The 13,413-nt window shown below is 43.7% G+C and overlaps 1 protein-coding gene across 7 annotated transcripts in view; it reads right to left on the bottom strand.

Annotated features, from left to right (window-relative positions):
- Window positions 1-13,413, bottom strand: part of SLC20A2 (solute carrier family 20 member 2) — a 118,511-nt gene that overhangs the window by 5,309 nt on the left and 99,789 nt on the right. For all 7 annotated transcript variants that reach the window (XM_070364200.1, XM_070364201.1, XM_070364198.1 and 4 more), the window contains 2 exons: window positions 7,361-7,546; window positions 6,102-6,186 (listed from right to left, as the gene is read on the bottom strand). In XM_070364200.1, the coding sequence (XP_070220301.1) occupies window positions 6,102-6,186; window positions 7,361-7,546 (271 nt within the window). The remainder of the gene's footprint in view (window positions 1-6,101; window positions 6,187-7,360; window positions 7,547-13,413) is intronic.

The raw sequence follows: 13,413 nt of genomic DNA, 5'->3' as shown, positions 1-13,413 counted from the left end.
GGTATATACACACACACACACAGGAATATTAGCCATAAAACAGAATGAAATTCTGCCATTTGCAACAATACAGATGAACCTGGAAGGTATTACACTTAGTGGAGTAAGTCAGAGACCCAAATTTTGTATATTTTTACTTCTATGGAATCTAACACAATTAAGTATAACAAAATAGAGACTCATAGAATCAGAGAACAAAGTAGTAGTAACCAGAGGGGAGTAAAATAGGTGAAGGGGGTTAAAAGGTACAAATCACTAAGTGTAAAATAAATTACAAGGATGTGATATACAGCACGGGGAATATAATCAATATAATAACTTTGTATGGGGTATCATCTATAAAAATATCAAATTATGTTGTACACCTAAAACTACAATATTTTACATCAATTATATTAAGAAACAGCTAAAGTAACACCTGATAACACAAGGTCTCTTCATGTATTTTGCCCATTTACATATTGGAATCTGAATGTGTCTCGTTTTATTGTTGCTCAGTCGCTGTGTCTGACTCTTTGAGACCCCACGGACTGCAGCACGCCAGGCCTCCCTGTCCCCAACCATCTCCCAGAGTTTGCCCAAGTGCATGTCCACTGCATTGGTGATGCCATCCAACCATCTCATCCTCTCCTGCCCCCTTCTCCTCCCACCTTCAATCTTTCCCAGCATCAGGGTCTTTTCCAGTGAGTCAGCTCTTCACATCAGGTGGCCAAAGTACTGGAGCTTCAGCTTCAGCATCAGTTCTTCCAAAGAGTATTGAGGGTTGACTTCCTTTAGGACTGACATGTTTTATCTTCTTGCAGTCCAAGGGACTCTCCAGAGTCTTCTCCAACACCACAGTTCAAACACATCAATTCTTCCGTGCTCAGCCTTCTTTATAGTCCAACTCTCACATCCATACATGACTACTGGAAAGACCATAGCTTGACTATACAGACCTTTGTTGGCAAAGTAATGTCTCTGCTTCTTAACACGCTGTCTAGGTTTGTCATAGCTTTCCTGCCAAGAAGCAATGGTCTTCTTAATTTCATGGCTGCAGTCACCATCTGCAGTGATTTTAGAGCCCAAGAGGAAATCTGTCACTGCTTCTACCTTTTCCCCTTGTATTTGCCATGAAGTGATGGGACCAGATGCCACGATCTTAGTTTTTTTAATATTGAGTTTTAAGCTGGGTTTTTCACTCTCCTCCTTTACCCTCAAGAGACTCTGGTTCTTCACTCTCTGCCATTAGAGTGGCATCATCTGCATATCTGAGGCTGACATTTCTCCCCCAATCTTGATTCCAGCTTGTGCTTCATCCAGCCAGGTATTTCACATGATGTGCTCTGTATATAAGTTATTCAAACAGGGTGACAATAAACAGCCTTGTATTCCTTTCTCAATCCTGACTGAACCAGTCAGTTGTTCCACACAGGGTTCTAACTGTTGCTTCTTGACCTGCATACGGTTTCTCAGACAGCTGAGATGGTCTGGTATTCCCACCTCTCCCAGTGTTTTCCCAGTCTGTTATGATCCACAAAGTCAAAGGCTTTAGTGTAGTCCATGAGACAGAGGTAGATGTTTTTCTGGAATGTTCTCTCTATGATCCAGCGAATGTTGGCAATTTGATCTCTGGTTCCTCTGTCTGTTCTAAACCCAGCTTGGACACCTGGAAGTGCATGGTTCGCGTAGTGCTGATGCCTGGCTTGGAGGATTTTGAGCATACCTTACTGGTGCGGAGAGGAGTACAGCTGTCCGGCAGTCGAATGTTCTTTAGTGCTGCCTTTCTTGGGGACTGGGATGAGGACTGACCTTTTCCAGTCCTGTGGCCACTGCTGGGTTTTCCAGTTTTGCTGACATATTCAGTGTAGCACTTGACTAGCATGATCTTTCAGCATGTGAAACAGCTCTGCTGGAATTCCATCACCTCCACCAGCTTCACTGGCAGCAGTGCTTCCTAAGGCCCACTTGACTTCTCACTCCAGGATGTCTGGCTCTGAGAGACTACACATCGTGGTTATCCAGGTCATTTAAGATCTTATTTGTTTATGTGGTATTTAAATATTAACTGATATTTAATGCAAATATTTTCTCAAGCCAGTATTTTTGCTTTCACTTTTAAATTTCTAATTTCATACACTAAACTATGCTATGCTCTTCTTCTGTGATTTATCTTTGGCTTGAATATTTGATATTTAACTCGTTCCTCTATTTAAGAATACTCACTTTGGCCGTGCTGGGTCTCTGTTGCCGTGCGGGTTGGTCTCTAGTTGCAGCGAGTGGGGCCACCTTCTGGTTGTGATGCACAAGCTTCTCACGGTGGTCACTCCTCTTGTTGGCGAAGCACGGGCTCTAGGGCCCGTGGGCTTCACTAGTTGCGGCCCATGGGCTCAGGAGTTGCAGCTCCTGGGCTCCAGAGCACAGGCTCAGGAGCTGTGGTGCATGGGCTCAGTTACCCTGGATCAGGGATCAAACCCACATCTCCTGCAGTGGCAGGTGGATTCCTTTCCACTGAGCCACCAGGGAAGCCCGTAACTCTCATTTATTTTAAATTTCCTAAAATAAAATTCTATTTTATTCTAAAGTAATTCTAAAATATTATTTAAGCCATCAGATAACAGCACGTATTTTGACAACTGTGGGTCTAAATTTGTTTCTCTAGGGGGAAAGCCAGTTATCCAACATCACTTACTGGTCAAAATTTTCCTTCGTCAAACTACACGCTCGTAGGTACTAGGTTTCTGTCTCTGGCCTATCTACTTTTTTATACAAGTATCTAATTTCTTATTATTATGGTAAAATATACAACACAAAAATCTGTCACGTTAACAATTTTTAAGTGTACAGTTTAATGGCAACCATCGTAACCATGCGTCCACAGAACTTTTTTGTCATCCCAGCCTGAAAGTCTCTGCCCATCTGCCCTCTCTCCCCACGCACTTGCCTCCTGTTTCCTTGTAACAGACTTCCTATCTGGCCAGGCTGTTCCCCTTGTCACTGTTTCTCTTTGTAGATCATTTTATATTCCTGCTAGTTTAGCCCACAAAATTAACTGTAGCCTTAGTCTGTAAAGTTGTAAGCATTTGGTTGGTGTCGTGTTTGAGGAGAACTGACGTCTTTATAAACTGAGTTTCCCACCCAACCACGGTGTGCCTCATACGCAGGTTTTCTTTGACGTGTGAGTAGAGCTTTGTGTTTTTTCCATGTACATCTCTCACTTTATTAGGATTTTTCTGAAGTACCTCTTATTTTTGTTGCAACTATGGGGGAGTTCTTTATCTCATTTTCTTACTGGCTATTGCTGACAGACAAAAGTTCTAAATTTTTGTGTTTTTTTTTTAATTGCAAACTTGGTCATTTTTACTGAATTCCAGGAATGTCTAGAAATCCATGCTGAATTTTATTAAATGTCTTTTTGGAATGGACTCAACAGACAGCAATATGTTGTTTTCTAATGGATCGATGAACCGTACTATACTGAAGATGTCTGTAAACACCCATTTCTTGAGCTCTGTGAGGGGACTGCCCCGTGTAGATATCAGCAGCAGATAAGACCTGTCCTGTTCAGAGCCGACTTTCTGACAACCCAGAAGATCAATGTGGTCCTGTTGAAATGTTCTTTTATAATATTGTTGATGTCATTTATTAGCATCTTACTTAAAGTTTTTTTTTTCTTTTTTTTTTAATCAACATACATCTGGAAAGACAGCTTTGACTGTTTGTGGTGTTTTCAATCAGGTTTCAGTATTAGGTTATTCAGTATATGTTTCATAGAACAAATTGGAGGGCTTCCTGTTTTATTTTCTCCTATATTATGGCAAGTTCATTTAATGTGAGAATTCTCTCTTCTAAGATGGAAAAGATTAACCAGTGACTCCGTCGAGGTCTGGAGTCAAGCAGCATTTTCCTCCTTTCGCCTTTTCAGGTGAGAATTGTTTTTGGAGAACTTCCTTAATTTCTTCCTACTGTTCTGATCAGGTTTTCCACTGCCCTCCCCACTTCTTGTTTCATATTTATTTTTCATGTGTGCTTGCTAAGTATATATGCTAAGCAGCTTCCGTCGTGTCCAACTCTTTGCGACCCTATGGACTGTATCCTGCTTGCTAAGTATATATGCTAAGCAGCTTCCGTCGTGTCCAACTCTTTGCGACCCTATGGACTGTATCCTGCCAGGCTCCTCTGTCCATGGGGATTCTCCAGGTAAGAACACCGGAGTGGGTAGCCATTCCCTTCTCCAGGGGGATCTTCCTGACTCAGGGATTGAACCCAGTCTCTTGCATTGCAGGCAGATTCTTCACCATCTGAATTACCAGGGAAGCCCAGTTACACTACTATAAATCTACTCAAATCCTTTACATTCCTAAGTACTTCTGTCTTCATTTGTCACAGACTTAGACATAGTAATTTCTGAGTTCTAACAGCTTTTCCCTTGTATTTTTAGTTGCTATGTTATTTGGATCACAAAGGGCCCAGAGTCCCATGGCTTCACTATTAATGAGGTCTTTTGTTGATATAAGGTGGTATTCTTTGCTGTCATTTCAACTTTTTGAGGATGTTTCCAGATTAAGTCCATCACCAAGCACTAACAGCAACAGAATTACTGAGACGCAGGGGAACCAGACAGCATCTGTATTACAAGTCATCTAAGGTGGTCTTTCCATTTTCCAGATTAGATAACTGAAACCTAGAGGCTAGTGACCCTATTTGTAGTTATTTTAATTATAGTTGATTTACAATGTTATGTTAGTTTCAGGTGTAAAGCAATTCTGTTATATATCTATATTATATATACACACACACAGGTTCTCGTCTGCTATAGGTTATGTAACATATTAAGCTTCGTTCCCTGTGCAGTAGGTCCCTGTTGTTTAAAGTTTTATATATAGTAGTGTGTATCTGTTGACCCCAGACCCTTAATTTACCGCTCCTTTTCCCTTACCCCTGGTAACCGTAAGTTTGTTTTCTATGTCTGTGAGTCTGCTTTTGTTTTGTAAATGAGTTCATCTGTATCATTGTTAATTAGATTCAATACATAAGTGATATCATTGTGGCGGATTCATTTTGATATTTGGCAAAACTAATACAATTATGTAAAGTTTAAAAATTAAATTAAAAAATAATAAAATAAAATAAATTTGTATAGAGAAGGAAAAAAAAAATAAGTGATATCATATGATATTTATCTTTCTCTGACTTAATTCACTTAATATGAAAACCTCTAGGTCCATCCCAGTTGCTACAGATGGCATCATTTCACTCTTTTTTGTAAGCCTTTCACACTTAGCAGTGCTTGTTTGCAGACACACGGGTGGGAGTTTTGAGCCTGGGTGTGGGGAGGCCGTGTCTGTCACAGTCACCGTGGTTCCTCGGTGCCCAGAACAGCACCGCACACACAGCAGAACAGGTGAGTTTTTCGAATGACAGGAGCCACTGGACCTAGGAAAATCTGCATGGGCCTCTGTTTTGCTGAAGTTAGTGGCTATGTTTGTATACCGGAGGCCCCTGGGGATATTTCAGAATTCCCCCAGGTATTCGGCAGCCCTGGGTTAGCAGACTTGAGTTCCAGCCTGGCCCACCCTGGGGCTCCCTTGGACAACTCCCAGAGTCTGTTTCCTCTTTCTTCATCTTTAAGGCTCCTTGCAGCTCCAACATCTCAGCACTAGACAAGGAATTAATTCCCTCTCACCCTGAGCTCTAGAGCCTGATATCAACAGAGGTTAATATCATCTGCAATTGACTTGAAGGCAATAGGGCTGCTCTGACCACCATACAGAAGAGAAAACTGAAACAACACGTCTTACACTTACATGAGCGATTTGTGCCTGTGTCTGTCCCCCGTCCACTCCCAGGCCCCTTCAGAGGGTGTGGGGGGACTGAGTGATGCGCCCCTCCACACCCTACCCAGGCCTACGAGCATGTTCATGGACACAGGACCTCAATGCAAAACCCCCAGTGAGGGAACCAGGACACAGGGAAGGAGGGCAGGGAGGGCCCAGAGGGGCTGCTGAGAAGAAAATGCCCCCCCGGAGACCCCCGGTGACTCTCCCGTCCCTGAGTGCACACCCAGAGCCGCCCCGACTACCCCCACCACCTCGCCCTGGTCACCAGGCCAGGCCTCCTACCTTGCAGTGTGTGGTGCTGACCGGCAGCCCGATGTTGGAGGCGATGACCACGGTGAAGGCCGAGGCCAGTTCGATGGTGAAGCCGCTGTTGGGGAGACGGGAGGCCGTCAGGGCACCGCCAGGGGCTCGCCAGAACCTCCGGGTGGACTGGGCTGCACAGCACCAGAGCCGGGACATCGCGGCAGCATCACACGGCACTCGCTGCGAGGCCGTGCTCAGCCCTAAGGAGTGAGTCCTGTCTCCCTGCTGGGTTTTCAGAAACCTCACCTGAAGGAGCTGGGCCAGGAATACCTGCCGCAAGGAAAACTGTACACACGTCGTTTCTAAATGGACGCAGGGAAAACCACACTCTTGTTTCAAAAATGTGTACTTATTATTATAAAGGAGTGACTTTTTGCTCAGATTACTAGTTTTTTTTTTCAAATCAATGCTAGAATCTTTTGTTAAAATGAATTTCAAGACCTTTTACAATAGGTGGTAGTGGTGGTTGAGTCACTAAGTCATGTATGACTCTTGCGACCCCATGGACTGTAGCCTGCCAGGTTCCTCTGTCCATGGGATTCTCCAAGCAAGACTACTGGAGTGGGTTGCCGTTCCCGTCTCCAGGGGATCTTCCCGACCCAGGAATCAAACCCGGGTCTCCTACATTGCAGGCAGTTTCTTAACCAACTGAGCTATGAGGGAAGCCGTTAAAATATGTAGTTCTGAATTTTAGTTGTACTTGGAAATTCTCTTGTGGATTTATTTGACCCCTAATATTTCTAAATATCTCCAAAGGAGGACCACAGGAAGCCAGGTGGGAGGCTCCAGATCCCACCCCAGGGCAGAGCACAGCGCCCCCCCGCCCCCCCCACCACACCCGCTGAGCCCAGGCAGCCCAGGAAGGATGTAATCACCCGAAGGCAGCAGGTGACAGCGGCCTCCCGCCAGCAGGTGGAGCCGGTGAGCGGAGAGTGTTGGGACAGGCAGTCCCCGCCCGCCTTTACCACTGGTTCTCTGGACCTCAGGCCGCTAAGACCCCCAGAGGGATGGGAACAAGGGCTGTAGGTGGATTTGCGTCTTCTCTTTCTTTCCGCGTCTGCCTCCGTTCCCATCCCTCTCCCCGTTCTCAGTGCCACCGCGGATAGGGGCCAGCAGAGGATGAGGGCGATGGGGGAGATGGTGCTAGGAGACGCCCGCTCTGCGAACCGCCCCCACCCCCAGAACAGGCTGTGCAGGGGGACATCGACACACCCGCTCCGAGGCTGCCCCCTGCTCACCTGGACGGCGTGATGGGGGTGAGGTCCTTCCCCATGGTCTGGATCACTCGTCTCCCCCACACCCAGAGGCCCGTACAAATTCCAACCCCTCCATAAAACAGCAGCCAGACGGGAGTCGCGGCTTCTTGCAGGACCGCACCTTGTTCATAAATCAGCCACAGAGCCACCAGGGGCCCGATGGCATTACTAGGAGAAAAAACAAAGCACACAAGTAAATTGTACAAGTGTCCACACATACAGATGATGCTGTATACAACATTCAATGACTTCTCAGTCTTGAGAACCTATCTTACCGCATTTGTGGTTTGCCTGTGTAATCTCTAAGTGATGATAACCATTTAGCCATTTTTTTGGTTATGGCTAAAATAAACAAAAAATTTACCATTGACTATTTTTAAGTGTCACTGGAAAAGACACGGATGCTGGGAAAGACTGAAGGCAAAAAGAGAAGGGAGTGGCAGAGGATGAGATGGTTAGATAGCACCACTGACTGAATGGACATGAATCTGAGCAAACTCGGGGAAACAGTGAAGGCCAGGGGAGCCTGGTGTGCTGCAGGCCATGTGGGCGAGGAGCTGGGCATGACTTAGCGACCAAGCAATCACCGCCACTGCCCAGTTCAGCAGTGTTAAGGACAGTCACACTGTTGTTAAACAGGCCTCCAGAAATTTTTAATCAGGAAAATCTGAACCGCTATACCCATTAAATAAGAATTCTCTTTGCCTTTCCCCCTTCCCCCAGTAACCACCACTTTACTCTGTCTCTATGAATTTGACGGACTACACCAGGTTTCTCACGTAAGTGCAAGCATACGGTATTTGTCTTTTCATGACTGGCTTATTTCACTTATCAGAATGCCTTCAAGATTCATCGGTGGTGTGGCATATGACAGAACTCCCTTCCTTTTTAAGGAAGAATATCCCACTGTGTGTGTGTGTGTGTGCATACACACATCATGTCTTGTTTATCCATGCATCTGTTGATGGACACTTCAGTCGCTCAGTAGTGTCGGACTCTTTGCGACCCCATGAATCGCAGCACGCCAGGCCTCCCTGTCCATCACCAACTCCCGGAGTTCACCCAAACCCACGTCCATCGAGTCGGTGATGCCATCCAGCCATCTCATCCTCTGTCGTCCCCTTCTCCTGCCCCCAATCCCTCCCAGCATCAGAGTTTCTTCCAATGAGTCAAATCTTCGCATGAGGTGGCCAAAGTACTGGAGTTTCAGCTTTAGCATCATTCCTTCCAAAGAACACCCAGGACTGATCTCCTTTAGAATGGACTGGTTGTATCTCCTTGTAGTCCATGGGACTCTCAAGAGTCTTCTCTAACATCACAGTTCAAAAGCGTCAATTCTTCAGCGCTCAGCCTTCTTCACTGTCCAACTCTCACATCCATACATGACCACTGGAAAAACCATAGCTTTGACTAGATGGACTTTTGTTGGCAAAGTAATGTCTCTGCTTTTGAATATGCTATCTAGGTTGGTCATAACTTTCCTTCCAAGGAGTAAGTGTCTTTTAATTTCATGGCTGCAGTCACCATCTGCAGTGATTTTGGAGCCCCAAAAAATAAAGTCTGACACTGTTTCCACCGTTTCCCCATCTATTTCCCATGAAGTGATGGGTTGCCTTTATCTCTTGGTGATTGTGAACAGCTGCTGCTGTGAACGTGGGTGTGCAGATGTCTCTGAGGCCATGTTTCCCATCCTTTTGGGTATATACCCAGAGGTGGAATCGCTCCATTTTTTGAGGAACCTTCAGACTGCTTTCCACAGTGGTCGCACCATTTTACATTTCCACTGACAGTGCGCAAGGGTTCCAGTTTCTCACGTCCTTGCCCACACTTGCTACGTTGTTTTTACAGTAGCCATCTTCATGGTGGTGCGACTGAAAGATCAGAGGAAGTGGACACAAAAACCAAGCTCTTCTTTCCTTCCTTTCTTTCTCTCTTTCCATTTTCATTGCCAGCACAGCTACTAACATCAACTACCAGTGTGGGGCAACCATGTCAGCCTCCCCACAAAGGAACCACAAACCATATATCTATTTCTCAGGCCAACCCTGCAAAGTAGGCATTGGTCTCCTATTTCACTGATGAGAAAACTGATGCTAAAATCATGTCACTAGCAGGAAGCAAAACTGGGATGTGAGTTAGGATTCACTCAGGTGCTCACCCCTCCCCGAGACCCATGGTTGTCACTCAGGCTCTTGACAAGCACACACTGTCTTTTTTGGGGGGGGAGGGTTCCACAGCCTTTTTTAAAAAATTAAGACTTTAAGTCTCCTTATCAACAACATCCCCACCAGAGTGGAACATCAGGTACAACTGAGGAACCCACAGTGACACGCTGGAATCATTTGAAGTCCACAGTTTACACTAGGGCTCACTGTTGGTGTTATATGTACTATGGGTTTAGACAAATTGACATGTATCCATCATTAGCATATCCTATACTGCCCTAAAATACTAGCATATCCTTAGGAGCCCCTGGTGGCTCAGACGGTAAAGGGTCTGCCTACAATCAGGAGACCCGGGTTCAATCCCTGGGTTGGGAAGATCCTCTGGAAAAGGAAATGGCAACACACTCCAGTACTCTTGCCTGGAAAATCCCATGGACAGAGGGGCGTGGTAGTCTACAGTCCATGGGGCTGCAAAGAGTCGGACATGACTGAGTCACTTCACTTTCACTTTTCACTTTCATGAGAAATGTTGGTCTACAGTTTTCTCATAAGGACTTTGGTTGTGGTATTAGGTTAATGCTGCCCTAACAGAATGAGTGAGGAAGTATTCCTTTTGCTTCTGTCCTCTGAAAGAAATTGTAGGCAAGTATAATTTCTTTCTTAGAAGCTTGGTAGAATTCACCAGTAAACCCATGTGGACCTGGTGCTTTCTGATTTGAAAGATTGTTAATCATTGACTTAATTTTCTTAATAGATACAAGCCTATCAGGTAGTCTGTTTCTTCTTGTGTGAGTTTGGGCAGGTTCTGTCTTTCAAGAACTGGTCCATTTTATCTAGCTTATCAAATTGGCGAACATAAAATTATTCATAGTATTGCTTTTATAGTATTATTAACTTTTTTTTATTGTCCATAAGATCTATAGTGATGTCTACTTCTCCATTTCTGGTATCAGCAATTTGTGTTCTCCTTTTCCTTAGTTAGCCTGGCTAGAAGCCTATAAATATCATTAATATTTTCAAAGACCCAGCTTTTAGTTTCATTGATTTTTCTCCATTCATTTCCTGATTTTAATTTCATTTATTTAGCTCTAATTATTATTTCTTAACTTCTGTTTACTTTGGATTAAGTAATAATTTGATTTTTATTTCCTAGGCTGGAAACTTATTGATTTTACATCTTTCTTCTTTCCTAGTATATGAATTCTGGAGAAGGAAATGGCAACCCACTCCAGTAGTCTTGCCTGGAAAATCCCATGGATGGAGGAGCCTGGTAGGCTGCAGTCTATGTGGTCGCTAAGAGTCAGACACGACTGAGTGACTTCACTTTCACTTTCATGCATTGGAGAAGGAAATGGCAACCCACTCCAGTGTTCTTGCCTGGAGAATCCCAGGGACGGGGGAGTCTGGTGGGCTGCCATCTATGGGGTCTCACAGAGTAAGATATGACTGAAGCAACTTAGCAGCAGCAGCAGCAGTATATGAATTCAATGCTATAAACTTTTTTCTAAGCATTGTTTTTGTTGCTTCCCACAAATTTTGATGTGTTTTCAATTTCATTTAGTTTAACATATTTTAACATTTCTCTTGGTATTTCTTCTTTGTTTCATATGTTATTTAGAAGCGTGTGGTTTAATCTCCATGCATTTGGGGATTTTCTAGTAATCTTTTGTTACTGATTTATACACAGTTGATCGATGGTCTGTTTTGCTCAAATACGTCCTTAATGATTTCTGCTGCTGGATCTATCCACGTCTCCTCTGTCTGAAATCAACACAGTTACTCCTGCTTTCTTTTAGTGTTAGCATGCTATACTTTCCTTCTTCCATTTACTTTTTTTTCCTTTTTTAAATCCAATTTACTTTTAAGCTGTGTTTTTACATTTCAAGTGGGTTTCTGGTAGGCAACAGCGAGTTGAGTTATGTTTTTTGACCCATTCTGATAATCTCTTGTCTTTTAACTGGTGCATTTGGATCACTGAAATTCAAACTGATTGCCGGCATAGCTGGATTAGCATCCACCGTATCTGTTGGTGCTTTCTATCTGTTGGTGCTTTCTATCTGTTGTTCTTGTTCTTTGCTGCTATTTTTGTCATCTGCCTTTTTTTTTTCCCCTTCTGTTGTTTTAACTGAGCATTCCATATGATTCCTTTTTCTCTCCCTTCTTCACATATTGGCTATACTTCTTTTTTGCTAACTTTCTAAGATGGTTGCCCTAGAGCTTGCCATATATACCTAGGGTTAATCCAAATCCCCTTTGCAATAACATTATTACTGCTTTACTGGTAGTGTGCAAGTGTGCAAGTGTTAGTCACTCAGTTGTGTCTGACTCTTTGCCACCCCATGGACTATATAGCCTGCCAGGCTCTTCTGTCCATGGAATTCTCCAGAATATATACTCAAGAATACTGGAGTAGATTGTCATTCCCTTCTCCAGGGGATCTTCCTGACCCAGGGATCAAACCCAGGTCTCCCACATTGCAGACAGATTCTTTACCATATAAACCATGTAAGTTAAGTGTAGATAGCTTTAAAAAATAACCCTAGTTCCACCCTTCCATCCCTTGTATCATTGCTATCACTCATTCACTTAACACAAGCATACATAAGTGTGCACACATGTGCACACACACACACATAGCTTAATTCAATTATGGCCTCAGAGCAGACACTGTATCATTTCTATTTTTTAAAATTTGTTGATGTTTTTATATATTAAACTAAATATGTATATATATATAACATATACATAAACATATAATTGACTACACTATTGGTTTTATTGTTCTGAAATAATTCTTATTTGTTAGATCAATGAAGAAGAAGAAAAATTAGTTTTTCTTTTTACCTTCACTTAGCCCTTCTTTGGTGTTCTTCCTGACTTTATGTAGATCTGAGTTTCTGACACACATTATTTTCCTTCTATCTAAAGAATTCCTTTGAACATTTCCAGCAAGGCAGGTCAGCTTTTCACAAATTCCCTCATTTTTTCTTTGTCTGAGAAGGTCTTTCTTTCTCTTGAAGACTTCCTTTCACTTTTAAAGGACTTCACAGGGTACTCAAGTCTGATTTGGTGGGATTTCCCCTTCACAAACTATTTCACTCCACTCTCTTGATTGCAGGGTTGAGGGGAAGTCATATATAATTTTTATCTTTGTCCCTCTATATCTATAGATACCTCTGTATCTCTGATTTTTCGAAGTTTAAGTCTGATGTGCCAACGTATACTTCTTGTGTATCTGTCCTGCTTGGCGCTCTCTGAGCTTCCTGATCTGCGGTCTGATGTCTGACATCAGCTTACAGAGACCCTGCCACTGCCGTGACTCAGGCAGGCACCTCCTGTGTTCCTTTCTTTCCGTCTCCTGCTGCTCTTCTCATTACGCCGTGCCTTTTGTAGTTCCCGGGTTCCTTCAGTGTTCTGTTCTGTGTTTCTTCGATCTATGTTCTCTCTGCTTTTTGAGATTATATGGACACACCCTCAAGCTAAGAGATTCTTTCCTTAGCTGTGTCCAGTCTACTAATAAACCCATCAAAGGCATTCATCATTTTTTTAAAGATAATTTTTTTTATTTATTTATTTTTGGCTCTGCTGGGTCTTTGTTGCTATGAGGGCTTTTCTCTAGTTGTGGCCAGCAGGGCTACTCTCCAGTTGCAATGCACAAGCTTCTTACTGTGGTGGCTTCTCTTTTCGGGAGCACAGGCTCTAGAGCATGGGCTCAGTAGTTGCAGCTCTCAGGCTCTAGAACACAGGCTCAACAGGCTCAGTTGCTTCATGGTATGTGACATCTTCCTGGCCCAGGGATCAAACCCATGTCTCTTGCATTGGCAGGTGGATTTTAAACAACTGAGCCACCAGGAAAGCCCCCTGCGTTCT

Source organism: Bos mutus, chromosome 27 (assembly GCF_027580195.1).
Source record: "Bos mutus isolate GX-2022 chromosome 27, NWIPB_WYAK_1.1, whole genome shotgun sequence".
Taxonomy (NCBI): Eukaryota; Metazoa; Chordata; class Mammalia; order Artiodactyla; family Bovidae; genus Bos; species Bos mutus.
This window is presented reverse-complemented; position numbering and strand designations above follow the sequence as displayed.